The sequence below is a fragment of the Rhineura floridana genome, chromosome 21 (genome assembly GCF_030035675.1).
Source record: "Rhineura floridana isolate rRhiFlo1 chromosome 21, rRhiFlo1.hap2, whole genome shotgun sequence".
Lineage (NCBI taxonomy): Eukaryota > Metazoa > Chordata > Lepidosauria > Squamata > Rhineuridae > Rhineura > Rhineura floridana.
Window position 1 is genome coordinate 16,812,014 of NC_084500.1, and position 15,081 is coordinate 16,827,094.

Genomic DNA, 15,081 nt, shown 5'->3' on the forward strand with positions numbered 1-15,081 from the left:
TTCTGTCTGTCAGTTACAATCAACACTTCATTGACATCAGTAAAAGGGAATACACATTTGAAGAGCTCACATAGAAAGTAGATCGATAAAAGCATCACACTACTGATGATTTCAAAGCAATTTTTTTAAAAAAGAATCAGAAAAAAATGAATTAATCGGAAACCAGGTCAGAGAGTTGCTACTTCAAAATTTTCTCTGCAAAGAATATCAGAAATCTGATGGCAAATCCGATTATTGCAGAAACAGAGGCCATCCCTCATTCTTATCACAGCTGCTGCCTTTTCTTGGACTCCCACTCGCTTGTGCGCACACTCACATACACACAGAGCAGCCACCACGATGAGAGTTGAAGACCAGCAACGTCTAGAAGGCCAGCGTTTTCCCATTCTTGATTTAAGGAGCATGCAAGAAATGGAAGAATGCCTCTCTCTAGAGGAGGCATCTCCCGAAGAAAGGAGGGGAATGCTCCCGTTTAGATCAGGGATGTGAGGAACCTTTGACTCCAGATGTTGATGGACTCCCAACACCCAGCAGCGATCATGGCCAATGGCCAGGGATGATGGGAGTTGGAGTCTGGAGGGCCAGAGATCCTCGCCCCTGATCTATGAAGTAGCATTCACTATTGTATGCAAGAGATGGTATTTGGAGTCTGGTGGGCTTCAGGCTTGGGGCAGGGCTGAACTTGAGGAAGGGGCGGAATAGAGTAAGGTGGCCAGAGGCAAAAGACAACTCGGAGCCCCTCTAAATGACACCTGCTGAAACAACCTGTCTACACAACTGTTAAATCCAATGGGGCCCTCTTCTCGTTTTCTGAATTAAGGGCTGGTTTAAACAGACATGAGAAGCTGCCTTATACCGACTCAGAGCACTGGTCTGCCTAGTTTGGTTTTGGCAGGCACTCTCCAGGGTTTCAGGCAAGAGGGACGTTCCCAGCCCTATCTGGAGATGCTGGAGGTTGCATGTGGAACCTCCTGCATGCAAAGCTGATGCTCGCTACTGAAATTCACGGAAAAGGTGGGTTTCGTGAAGGGACTGGAAGTCTTAGCAGGAGGTTCCTTGCTGAAAACACAGTCTCGTTTGAGGATGCGGGAGACTGTGGGCCAGCTGAGGGTGGCAGATGTGGAGGCCGCAGGTGGAAGATATGTGAGTGTGGGGGAAAGTGTCGTGTTCATGGAAGGCTTTGAAGATAAGGACGAGGGGGTTGGTGTGCAGTATCTGGACCCAGGAAATGAAGGAGATGCGTCCACCGTTTCTGATCGTTTTGCTAAACCCCCAGTAAGCCTGCAAAGCCCCCCCTAATATCCAGAACAGTTTGACAACCCTGCTGCTCTGCTAGATTGCGATGTACCGATATAAAATTGAAACTTTTTCCACCCCCAGGGTAATCATCCTGGATCAGAGCAGTACACCTCAGTACCCAGAAGCCTGATAGCGAATAAGCCTTTGCCTTCACCCCTCCACCCATCCCTTCACCTTTCTTGTTAGGTAGGATTTACAGCCGCCTGCCAAAGATTGCCTTTGCAGGGATTAGGCTGGCTATGAAACTGAAGCAGCATCTATAAGGAGACCATTTTTCAAGTCTGCTCAAATGCACCCGATGCATCCATTTGATACAGTGGGTGCTTAGAAACGAGAGGCCGGATGTCTAATTTATTTTGCAAAATGGGATTGCTTTTCACAACACAATCTTTTGTTGAGCTTGTTCTCCACCCATGGCCTCCCCCAATCCAGTACAGATCTAAAAATCTGTAAAACAGCCTCTTTCCACCACCACCCACTACTCCCCGCCCCTCTTGCATAACACAAGGATGGTGGCATTGGGGAGGGAGAGGCTGAGAAAACCTTGCCAGCACTCCTGAAGGACAGTTACCCAACTTCCTGGTAGATAGGCTGTGTGCTGTGAAAACCAAGGGTAGCCATCTACCTGGTTTTGCAGGCTCCATAGGGCTGACATTCATTTTGCACATGGATTTTTAATGTCTGTGTAGGTTGTGTATGTGCAGTGTGTATCAAAGATTTTTATGTAAGTTAAATAACCACACCTACTCAAATGGATCTTTTGTGTGTGTGTAAGTTTGTCAAATGCATGAGCATCAAGGGGAGGATCCTGGACACAGGACTGGCATATCCTGCAGGTGGGATGGGCTTATACAGTATATGTAAGCACACAGGAAGCTACCTCATTCTGAGTCACGTGTCAACCTAGCTCAGGTTTATCTACACTAGGGGTTCTCAAACTGGTCCATGAACTTCATTCAGGCAGCCCACGGCATGTCCATACTAAATACATCCATTTTAATTGCGCCTTTATTGCCTGTTTTGTTTCTTAACTGTATTCTACTGGATTGCAATTTACACTCCATAGAATTCGTATGTATAGTAAAATGCTAACTTTATTACAACTTGAATTCTATGGATTGCAAATTGTAATACGATGTAAGAAAATACAAGAAGAAAAATACACTTGAAGGGCATCTATACAATTAAAGATCCTAGCACAGTGAGTTACAATTGCCACAATAGGTAGAAAAATAATTAAGTGGTCTGTCAAGACCATCAATAACTTTCAAGTGGTCCGGGGGGGGGGAAGGTTTGTGTGTCTACCCTGATGGGCAGCAGCTCTCCAGAGAAGGGACAGTCATAGATGCCCTGTGGACTGGAGATGCTGAGTATTGAACCTGGAACCTTCTGTGTGCAGCTCTTGCCCTAAAAACAAGATTCAAGTATTTGTAGTTCTTTATTAAGGGCTGCTTTAAACAGGAACATAGGTCATTACCTTATACCGTGTCAAACCATTGGTCCATCTAGCTTAGTATTGTCCATGCTGGCTGGCAGTGGCTTTTGGGGTTTCAGAGAGGGAGCCTTTTTCAGGTCTGCCTGGAGGTGTTGGAAACTGCAGCAGGGACCTTCTGTATGTAAAGCAGGTATCTACCACTGAGATACGGCCCTGTGCAATCCAGGCCTCCCCCCTCCCTGCCCCCCCAAATTGCACCTAACTCTCATTACTTGAGCTCTGCAGGACGGTGCTCTGCTCTTGTTCCAGTTATTGCAGAGGGCGGGGGGGGGGAACACACCTTACCCTTTGGTTTCTGCCAGGTAACAACATCTCATTTTTCTGTGTTTGTTTTTTAAGCACTGAACTATACTCGGCTGAGTGCCAAAGCGGTGACTGATGCTGTGTGCAGGAACCAAGTCTTAAGAAATTTAAAAAAAAACAAAGAAAAAGCAAATCTGTATGAAACAAAAACAGTCTGAAAGCTAAAAACATAAGCCATATGCCAGAAAGATTAACACTGTTAGTTTTATAAAGGAATGTGTGAAAAAGTTGTGTATTTACGCCAGCTAGCTATCTGAGCTGTTTTCAAGTAGCCCCTGATCCACAGTAGGAATGGGGCACCTTTGAGCTGACATATTCCCTGATTTCTGTGGGTGTGGCATGCGGACATCTGGGCCAGACCCAGGAAATGACCTCCTTGCCAGTTTTGGCCCTCTTGTGTTTCTTGGGCATGTAAGAAGCTGTTTATATCAAGCGAGAGACCCTTGGTCCATCTGGCTCAGAATTGTCTACACCGGCCTTTCCCAACCAGTGTGCCTCCAGATGTTGTTGGACCACAACTCCCATCTTTCCTGACCATTGGCAATGCTGGCTGAGGCTGATGGGAGTTGTGGTCCAACAACATCTGGAGTCACACTGGGAAAAGCTGGTCTGCACTGACTGGCAGCAGCTCCTAGCCCTACCTGGAGATGCTGTTGGCGACTGAATGTGAGACTGGCATGCAAAGCCGATTGTGTACTCCTGAGCTAGGCCTCTGCGCCTATGCTGTTTTGAAAGCAATAGAGGAAGGGCCATAGCGCAGTCCACAGAACATCTGCCTGGCACACAGAATGTCCCAGGTTCAGTCACCAGTGGCATCTCCAGGTCTGGGCTGGGACTCGCAGAGCTTGGAAAAGTTACTTTTTTTGAACTACAACTCCCATCAGCCCCAGCCAGCATGGCCACTGGATTGTGCTGATGGGAGTTGTAGTTCAAAAAAGTAACTTTTCCAAGCTCTTCCTGGGAGTGACTCCCTACCTGCTGCCAGTCAGTTTAGGCAGTACTGAGCTAGAAGGACCAGTGCGCCTAACTGGCATCATCATATGTTCCAGTGAAGTACTGGCAGCCTGTGACCCTCCATTGCTCGATTGTAACCTGAGGCTGATGGGAGTTGTAGTCTGAAATGTCTGGAGGGTGCCATGTTAAGGAAGACTGGTCTAACAGTTCAGCTCTTGCCGTGCCTTTTTTGCTCACCTTGACACTTGGATGGGGGACCTGTTGCTCTCCAGCTGTTGGGCTACAACTCCCATCATCCCTGGCTGTGCTGGTTGCCGTTGGCAGCCTGACAACATCTGGAGGGCCACAGATTGACTCTTGCAGTACAGGCTGCTTTTAGGTTCAAGCTACGCATTTCCTTCCACCATTTTTGCATGTCTTCACCTTGGTCCAGCAGCATGCTCCCTTCAGAGGCTTCCCAGCTGCCACTCCTCCATGCCAAAGCCCCTCTTCCATTTTAACAGAGCGGCTTAGTGTGCGTGTTTCCAGTTCAATACCTTCCACTGAAAACGTCCTAGCGTTTCATGGGGTGGGACCCGTGCTTACTTAATCAGAAGATCATAGGAACAGATGGGCCTGTCCGTTTTGGTTTCTCTAAAGGGGTATGTGCACATTGCATTCAATGAGTACGCAATTTGTGCACACAAAAGAGTTGAGCTGTACGCTTTGTACAGCTGTTCACATGTAACGTTCAGTGAGCATATCGCCTGCGTTCACCTGTATAAATCAATGTGCACTCATCCCTACGAAGCCGGCTTATACCTATCCATCAGTCAATCATTTATTGCGACCAAAAACCAGCACTATAAAATATTAAAAACAATAAAACATACCAATATTATACAGAAAAGGAAACGAACAACTGCAACAAGATAATATGGCACTAACGGTGTTGGGTAAATACAGCAATAGGCAAAAAGCCACCAGAAAGTTAGCTGTTATTGTTGTTTATAGCTTATACGTATGTTCAGTGTAATGTCTGAACAAGCCTTAAACTTTTCTTTTTCCAGTTTGAAATTCTAGTGAAAATTCATCAACATTTTTGTGACTGTTTCTCCAAATAAACTCATTTTTGCATGCCATATTCCCTAACATAAGGCATTTTAATGATGTTTTCAGCGATATATGCACGCATTCCCTTAATGTACACATTTGGGGGGGGGGTTGGAGAACTTGGTATTGTGAAATTAAGAGAAGTGCAAATTTCAACAGGTCAGTGACATTTCAGTCTATTATTCCGGAAGAGCTGGCATAGAGTAGATTTGCATGAAAATGCAAACCAACGAATTTTCTCCATCTCTAGAACATCCTGCGGTGAATCTCCTCACCCCTAACCCCCAAAGCAGGGACTGCGACTGGTGAGGTACTGGGAAAGCAGCGCTCTGTTATCTTGTTTTTGGACAGTTTAGGATGGACCTCGAGGAATGCAGGAAGCTGCCTTTATATCAAGTCAGACCCTTGGCCCACTCTGACTGCCAGTGGCTCTCCAGGGTTTCAGGCAGGGAGCCTCTTCCAGCCCTACCTGGAGATGCTGTCAGGAATTGAACTTGGAACCTTCTGCATGCAAGAAGCTCTGCCTCGGCTATGCCCCACGTACCTCTCAAACATTTTTCCATTCCCTGAGGTTTACCTCTGCATGAGTGATGCAGTGCGTAGCCAGTTTGCATGAGCACCCTGCAAGGGCTTGGAAGTTGGAGGTGGCACCAACCAGCCGAGGAACCACAAGGAGGAGACGGCAGCCGGTGTCAGGAAACAGTTTATTAGGAACAAATGCTGTGCCAGCTGTCTTGGGGATTGCAGGGGAGGGTGTGCAACTCAATTTATTCAGTTCTGCCAGGAGATAATGCTTATGTCAGTCTAGGAGACGGCAGAGAGTTGCCTCGTCTGGTGGCAAGCCGTGCATAAACTTGAGTTGTCCCCCAAGAAGGGTTTCAACCTGGAACATGTCAGACCTACAACGCTTCTTTTATAATCAACTGCTTCCTAGCACCCGTTGAGGCCCTACCCGCTTACATGAATCCTGGATTAGAAGCGCAGACCCAGGTAACCTGTCCATCTCAGTCTTCTTCACATCAGCAGGGATGGGTGGATATGCCCATTTCGGTTTCCCTGCTTTTCAATCTTAAGGTCATTTCTCTGCATTCTGCACCAGTTTGCAATTTTTAAAAACTGGTGGAAATTCATCAGCAAATTTCTCCTAAAATAAATTATTAATACAAATAAATTATTTATTCTTCTTTATATTTATTAGTTGCTTTTCCCTTCAAAAATGATATTCAAAGTGACTTACAAACATTAAAAACAGATATAAAAACAAAACTTCCTAAAAACGCAGAAAAACAAGATCCAACTCGTGCAACTAAAAACGGAATTAAGCTCTTAAAGGTCTGAGTGAATCAAACTGTTTTTACCTGATGCCCAAAAACAGATAGCGATGGCGCCATTTGAGCAGTTTTGCAAGCGGTTGTCACTAACATAATGCATTTTTCTGTACAATATTTTTAGGCACACTGCCCACCAAGTATATGACTTTGTGTACACGCTACTCGCCTGCAGGACTGCCTTGCAAAATTAGAAGTGCGAATTTCAGTGAATGGCTGGAGTTTGGTTCATGTATCATTTTGGGAAGTGCAAATTATGTCTGCCTTGAAACACAAACTGAACCAGGTTTTTGCCCTCTCCCTGTCCTTTGTCACGGGGCCTCTGAAGGTGGAACTGGAGCAGCAGGTGTGAAACTGGGATCTGGGGTTGTGACTCAGATTATGAGGGGGAAATTTGATTCGGTTGGTGTTTAGAGGTGAATCTATCTAATTTTCCCTCCCTTTCCTCTGGATCCAGATCGCCTCAACCCAGGAAGTTCCAGGAGGGCCTTAGCTCAATGGTAGAGCATCTGTTTTGCATGGAGCAGGGTCCCAGCTCCAGTCCCTAAAGGCATCTCCAGGTAGGGTTAGGCACATCCCCTGCCTTGAAACCCTGGACAGCTACCAGAGTCGGTGCAGATTGGGGATGGGGAACGTGTGATCCTGCAGGTATTGTTAGACCCCAGCTCCCATCAGCCCCAGCCAGCATGGCCAATGGTTAGAGGCGATAGGAGGTGAAGTCCAGCAACATCTGGAGGCCCACAGGTTCTCCATCCTGCCAGGAAGAGCTGTGACTAGAAGCTGGGAAAGTCCCCTGAAACCCTAGAACACCACTGCCAGGGAGTATTGGCCTATTGGATGTGCAGAACTACATCTTTCATCATCCTTGGCCAATGGCCATGCTTGCCAGTGCTGTGGTCCAGCAACATCCGGTGGGCCAAAGATTCCCCCACACCTGCTGTGAACAATATTGAGCTAGACGAGCCCGTGATCTGACTCTGTGTAAGGCAGCTTCCTGTGCCCTATGGAAGATGACTGTGTCCCCAATGACCCATACACCCGGCGCACGTCGGCTCAGGGACAGCAACAGTCGATGTTTCTTCCTTGCTTATGCAAATTGTTAGCGACAAATCCTCTCTTTTTGGCTGCTCTTTGCAAATATAACTCCCCTCCTCTCCTTCTCTAGTGATAGTCAACGAAGCGACACTTAACATTTAATTAATTGGATTAAGTCTTGATAGTTGTAAACAAAAAGCAGATGAATTGTACTAATTGGGAGAAAACGATGCGACCGGTGGCACGAGGCCGGGAGTGGGTGGGAGCGCAACCGTGGCGTTAAAAAGCGGAACTGCGCTCTTAATTAATTGATTTGCAACAAATTCCTCTTTGAATAATTATGCACAGCATGGCCCTGTCAGCGCAATTAGCTCCTTCTTGTCACTTAATATCATGCTGTTTGGGTTCAGGTGTTTGCATAAATAGGGCTGAATAGGAAGGACAGGGGTGCCCCATTCTAGGCCATGAACGGTGAGTGATGGGATGATTTATCGCCCTCACTTCCCCTTCATGCCAACTTCCTGTTTTCCCACATGGCGAAGTGAGGCTGGAAGGAGACATCGGTAGAACAAGGACAGAGGCATAGCATTCAATCCAAACAGTTTCTTTTCTGTCTGAAGGAAGCCTTTTCTGCACCATTTCAGCATAGAGGGAAAGTTAGCTGTTGAAGATGCCAATTGGCTAGTGTCTGTGACGTCACCAGTGTGCTTCCCTCCCAAAATATTCCCTGCAGTAGTTTTGCAACTGTTTTTTAAAAAAAATTGTGGGATTTATTTAATAAGGTACAGGATGACTGTATACATGAATGAAAACGTACATGCGCTGCTTTTAAAAACATTTGAAAGACATGCAAAGCATGGAGTTGAGCACAAGACTGATGACTTGTTTGAATGTGCAGGAAGCATCACAGAGTTCAGGGCTGTTACCCAAGTGAAGCAATCTTTCATCGAATATATGAGTGACAGTCAATAAATCAGTTAACTAACCTATTACATCTGCATACATTTCCATTAGCAAATGGTTCTGCTGCAAAAAGCAAACTTTCTTTTAGATGACAAGGGTGTTGCAGCAGACGCCATCTCTGAGACGGTGCTTGTCATTTCTTTTAAGTATATGCCTTTCTTAGAAGAGGTATTCCTCATTGAAGCAATGCCGCTTAAGACGGAGCTTGCCGCCTGCTGTTTTTAATAAGTATTTGCCTTTCTTAGAAGAGGCATTCCTTATTGGGAGAATTCCTCCTAACGGCACTTGCTATCTTCATTTAATAAGATGTTTTAATCCGTGCAAGTGCTCTACATCCTTTCAAGGTCTGAGCAAAGTGATTAGTTTTTATTTCCTTATTTATTTATATCACTCTGCTCCTCTCTCGCCTTTCCTGGGCAACAACAGTTAAAAATAACTTCAAGTTAAAAACAACAACAATGCCAACCCAGTCTAATAAAAATAAAAAGGGCAACACATTTTCTTTCAGATGCAAGATTGTGGATTGAGTAGTAAGGGTTGAGAGGGTGGGAAACCTGCCGACTTTTAATTTCATCCTTTCTCTAGTGTTGAGATAAGGTGGAATCTTGAAGTGGGCAGCCGTGCTCAAAAAGCAGCCGTTTATCTCTCTGGCCTTCCCAAGAGTCATCGGGAGAAAATGCAAATTGTGTATGAGGCTGCTAAATTGGGTTTGCGACTCCTGGCCCGGTCAGCATCACATGAAGAAGATGAAAAGAGGACAGGCATGGAACAATTGTATAGAAGTGAAGAGGAGAGCCAGAATCCTAGAAAAGATTTGGGCTTTTTTGAAACGGCGGCTTCATGCCCTGAAACAAGGATTGAAGGAGGGAACCTGTGGCCCTCCAGACATTGCTGGACTGTTGATGTCCATCATTCTTGACCATTTGCCATGCTGGCTGCTGGGAGTTGGAGTCCAACAACATCTGAAAAGTTCCCCCACCTCTGCCTTCAAAGCTTCTTTGAGTGCTAACATAGGGTCGGTTGACTCAAAAACTTGTGACCTTATATAGCAGGTGAGTGGAAGCTTTGGCCCTCGACCTGGATGGACCAATAATCAGGTGGAGCCACAGTTGGCTACAGAATTGCACTCAAAAGAGTGCTTCTCAAGGGTTCCTTCTCAAACTGAAGGGGAGGCAACAAGTGGGTACCGCAGGGCCCAGTCATGGGCCCAGTGCTCTTCAACATTTTTATTCATGACTTGGATGAGGAGGTGCAGGGAATGCTTATCAAATTTGCAGATGGTACAAAATTGGGAAGGATAGCTAATACCCTAGAGGACAGAAATAAAATTCAAAGGCTAGAGCATTGGGCTGAAAATAACAATTTAACAGGGATAAGTGCATAGGAAAAAATAAACCAAGTTCACAGTTATAAGATGGGGGATACTAGGCTCAGCAATGCTACATGTGAGAAGGATCTTGGGATTGCTGTTGATCACAAATCTGAATATGAGCCAACAGTGCGATGTGGCTGCAAAAAAGGCAAATTGCTATTTTAGCCTGCGTTAACAGAAGTATAGTTTTGAAATCACATGCAGTACTTGTTCCCCTTTATTTGGCACTGGTCTTGAGTACTGTGTCCAATTCTGGATGCTGCACTTTAATAAGGATGCAGACAAACAAACAGATTTCAGAGGAGGGCAACGAGGATGATCAGGGAACTGGAAACAAAGCCCTGTGAGGAGAGACTGAAAGAACTGAGCATGTTTAGCCTTGAGAAGAGAAGAGTGGAGATATGATAGCACTCTTCAAGTACTAGAAAGGCTGTTCCACAGAGGAGGGCCACAATCTCTTCTCAATCTTCCCAGACTGCACGACATGGAACAATGGACTCAAGTCACAGGAAGCCAGATTTTGGCTGAACATCAGAAAAAACTTCCTAACTGTTAGAGCACTATGACAATGGAACCAATGACCTAGGGAGTGATGGGCTCTCCAGCAATGGCGGCTTTCAAAAGGCAGCTGGACAGACGCCTATCAGGTATGCTTTAAGTTGGATTCCTACTTTGATCAGGGGTTGGACCTGATAGCCTTATAGGCCCTTTCTTCCATCCCATGATTCTATACTACTGAAAGACAGCCATCAGCCCCAGCCAGCATGGCCAGGGATGATGGGAGTTGTAGTTCAGCAACATCTGGCAGGCCACAGGCTCTCCACACCTGACTTAGAAGAGGGATTCCCTTGTGAGAGGACAGGGGTGGAGAAAGCTGTGGCCCTCCAGATGTTGTCGGTCACCAACTCCTAGCGCGGCCAATGGCAGGAGAAGAAGTCCAGCAAAATCTAGAGAGCCAGAGCTTCTCCCATCTCTCATCTAAGAGGTAGCATTCCCTACTGCACGCATGTGGCCCCCATAAGCTTTACATGGCCCTCAGATGAAAAAACCTCCCTCTGCTCAGCTGTACACATAATTCCCATTGATTTCAAAGGAGCTTCCTCCCAAGTAAATGAGTATAGGATTGCAGCCTTACCTTATGACTTCCAAGACAAACTTTTGAAACTTTTATTATTATTCATTTGCAGTTCTATTTATAAAGATTAAACAAATCTGACAAAAAAAAGTACACATAATTATACTGAAATACAAAATTTATCCATCGGGATGCAGGCCAGAGGTCAGTTTTCTGCAGCCGCGTCTCACAGTAGCAAAACATTGGTATCAAACATTTAACAAGTCTTTTGCATGACAACCACTAACTGACATGCAATAGTTTTCTTTTAAATATATATATTTATATATTGTATAATATACATAGGTATATGTACACAGTCCAGGTTAAAAAAAAAGGCCTTGGTAGAAAATGAAAGTGATCCACATGGAAACCAGCAGACGGATAGATGTACATGAAGAGATTGCAACACCGAGAATAACTCCTCTTTGAGATTTAAAAAAAAGACATAAATCTTGGCCATTGTATGGGCTTCTTTACATACCTAGGAAAAATATATTGTGGAAGGAAACTTTTGTGCACGCTCTCGCTGCAGATGAGTGGTGGAAGGATTTATGTTTCCAGAAGCAGCAGAGTCGTAGTGCTGATGTGGGCAGTGTGAAACATCCCTGAAAACCTTGGGGTGGTGTTCACACATCAGGCATATATATATGTACAACAGGCAGCGTGCTCAACAGGGCAGCAAATACCTCTTTCCTGCTTTCCACCTGCATTAAACAACTGGAAAATGCAAGAGGTATTGAATGTGCTGCTGAAACATCACCTCCAAATACTGTGACATTTTAAAGCGCCAGAGCTTGCCTTTTAAGATGCTTTCTGGAACACAACAGAAAATGAGCTTGGTGCAACTGCCTGATGGAAATTGGCACACTTTTGTTTGCTGTGAGCTAAAAGCATCTGAGACTTAAAAATTACTCCACGAATGAAGATTTCCTGGGATTGACTGTTATTAAAACATAGAGGAGAGTTGGGGCATAGGAGTAGATTTTTAATGAAAGAGTCTGGCTGATTGCAGAAAATATCTTCTAGTGCAAAAAAACTACACAGATGGGTAATGTGGGTGGTGAAGGTTTTAAGGTAAATTGACAGACTTCCTCTGTAATGCAAAATGTTGCAGGGAGATTTTGAGTGCGTGTGGCATTTGGCTTATTTCCCCCCCACTGCAACAGCAACTTTAAACCCCAACCACAAGAGGATATACTTTTTGCACATCCTGTTTCCTCATGACATGACCCTTGCCCATTGGGACAACATCTGAAAAGCACCCATTTTGTGGATTAGTATCCAAATAGCTTCTTATATTTGCTGGGGGGGGGATGTAAGGCTAATTGCAAGGGTTGCATCAATTTTACTCATTGCAGATCTTGCAGAAATGAGTGATATTCGTTTCAATAGGTCTGCTCTGAGTGTGACTAGGGGAGGGACAAATCTGCTCATTACAAGTCCTCATGAAAAGTTGCCAGCATTTTAGAGCAAATGTCTCCTCCTAATATATACACAGTTTTGTATGCGCTGTTGCCTGATAAACACATTTCTGCAAGCACCTTTTCCTAATATAATGCATTTCCTAAGTTATTTTCACTGATGTAGGCATTCTGATGCACCCTTTCCCCTAAGATACACATTTTTGTATGCATTGTTTGGTCAGAGATCTCATCACAAAATTTTGGAGATGTGTGAGAATTTCAAAGGACAGCTGTTTTACAGTGCGCATATTGTTTTAGAAAGTGCAAATTTGGTTGGGCCTCAATAAAATTTGAACGAAACTGGATTTCTCCCCTCATCCTGGAAATGACTAACATTGGATGTAGCCCATGGGATTTAGTTCAGTTTGATGGTCTTCTGCAATGATTCCAGATGGAATCCAACTGAGAAAGACAGGCAGGTTTGAAAGAAATAACATTTGACACAGAGGAGAAATCTACTCTCCCTTATCTAGAGTCTATATTGTGCTGTCAGAAGAATAATTTTTTGGGACAAGCCAAAAAGATCTGGTTGGTTGTTTTTTACATCCTGTGAACTGGCCACAGGAGTCAACACGACTCTTTGAATGGAGCTGAAGGCTGAACCTCCCAGCTGTGATGTAAACCTTCACCGACTCTGCGCAACGGAACTGATCTGCTCTAAACTTCCATCTAACAAAAAAACATGGTAAGTAGCTGAGAGAGAGAGAGAGAGAGAGAGAGAGAGAGAGAGTTGTTTGAAGCTGGCCAAAATGTAGGAGCCAAACATGGAAGGCTTGTGGTTTCTCAAAAAGCTGCACAAAACTCAGGCCTCCTTGGTTGTTCTGTTACAGAGCAACAGGAAGCTCCAGTGAAGAGGAGGTGCCTCTGATTTCCACCTGGTGGGCACGGATAATTCTCTTAAACCAGTTGGAAGCCTTTGACGGTTCTTCAAGGGCCTCTTACATTTCCTCTTCAAAGGGAAGAGGCGGAAGAAGAAGTATAAGGAAGGTAGCAATTGCCTTGGGTAGTTACGCAGCCCTTTACGTTGTGTGTTTTTGCCTTTATGTTTTCTACAGGTTGTCGAACACAGCGATGGGGGGAACTGTATCCTTCCTGATGTTGTTGGGGCTCCAATGCCAGAGGATCTGCTTGGCATGTAGAAGGCCCCAGGCTCCATTCGTGGCAGCCCCAGGTAAAGCTGGGAGAAGCACCTTTCTGCATTCCCCATGAAATCAGCCCTTCGTTCAGGACCATGAGGACTGGACCCTTGCTTTATTTTGTACAGCATCTGCTTTGCATGCAGAAGGAGCCAGGTTCAATCCACGGCATCCCCAGGCAGGGCTGGGAGAAACCCTGGAGAGCCGCTGCCAGTCAGTGTAGGCAACACAGAGCTAGATGGAGCAACGGTCAAACTCAGTCTAAGGCAGCTTCCTAGGTCTCTCTGTTCCAGCCTAGTCTGGGATTATGGGAACTGGAGTCCAACGACATCTAGAGGGTCACGGGTTACCTACCACTGGTCTAACAGGACAACGGAAATATCTTGGAGCACAATGGAAAGCAAACCACCCCACCCCAGGCCACACCCACCCACACACTGAGAACGAACAACAGCTAGAGGTTTTCACTCAGCGTCTCTTAATTCAGAGATCCAATGAATGCTTTGCGTTAGTCACATATTAAGGAAAAAATAACCTCCCCCACTCCCGCAAAACCCAGATATATCTATATTCTATATTGTGCATTCAGGTTGCCACTCCATTCACAAGGCAGCAAGCACTGAAACCAGTAAATCAAAGAAGTCACAGTGCTAATGCATGCAGGCCTGTGGACTCTTCCCTCCCCCCCCCCCCAAAAATAAAAATAAAATAACACACGCACAGACAAAACCAACTTTCTGCAAGAGTGATTTTTTCAAGGCATCCTGGAGAAAACTCTAGGACTGAACCTTGCAAACAACAAGAAATTGGATGTTGGTGGGGTTTTTTTTTGCAGGGGGGGAGGTGTCAAATCGTTCCCTGCAAACTGGCTGTAGCTTGGGGTTCCCAAGCAAGCTCCGCCCCCTCCCCCGCAGTCTTGCTGACGTGGGTATGAAGTAAACAGTAGATCCAAAGGCAATGGTTCTTCCTTTGTTGCGAAGCGTGCTCTACTCTCCCGGGTATCCAGGGCCTGTCTGTAAGGTCAATCGCTGAGGATGGCTCCTGGCAGCTCGTTCGTGAGCGTGTGCCACCGCTCAATTTTCTTATCCTTGTTTTTTAAGCAGTCAAACCAGTGCTTCAGGCGTTCCCCTTTGGCATTGATCCCAAGCACCACGCCACCTTAGGGAGACACAAAGGAACAAGCAGGTTCAGTGATGTGGCGGCCATTTACACATCAACCTCTCCCTCCCCGAAAGAACTGGGCATGTTTAGCCTGGAGAAGAGGAGGGGAGATATGATAGCACTCTTCAAGTACATGAAAGGTTGTCACATAGAGGAGGGCCGGGATCTCTTCTTGATCGTCCCAGAGTGCAGGGCACGGAATAATGGGCTCAAGTTGCAGGAAGCCAGATTTCGACTGGACATCAGGAAAAGCTTCCTAACTGTTAGAGCCATACGACAATGGAACCAATGACCTAGAGAGGTAGTGGGCTCTCTGACACTGGAGGCATTGAAGAGGCAGCTGGACAGCCATCTGTTGGGAAT

General features: G+C 45.5%; 2 protein-coding genes across 2 annotated transcripts in view; one reads left to right on the plus strand and one right to left on the minus strand.

The window, feature by feature from the left end:
- TEX14 (testis expressed 14, intercellular bridge forming factor) overlaps positions 1–15,081 on the plus strand; it is a 78,984-nt gene that overhangs the window by 62,675 nt on the left and 1,228 nt on the right. The window contains exons 28-29 of the transcript XR_009759888.1: positions 12,986–13,106; positions 13,477–13,592. The gene's annotated coding sequence lies outside the window, so the exon portion shown is untranslated. The remainder of the gene's footprint in view (positions 1–12,985; positions 13,107–13,476; positions 13,593–15,081) is intronic.
- Positions 14,317–15,081, minus strand: part of DOC2B (double C2 domain beta) — a 120,497-nt gene continuing 119,732 nt past the window's right edge. Inside the window, exon 9 of the mRNA XM_061605317.1 lies at positions 14,317–14,715. Within this exon, the coding sequence (XP_061461301.1) occupies positions 14,579–14,715 (137 nt within the window). The 3' untranslated portion in view covers positions 14,317–14,578. The remainder of the gene's footprint in view (positions 14,716–15,081) is intronic.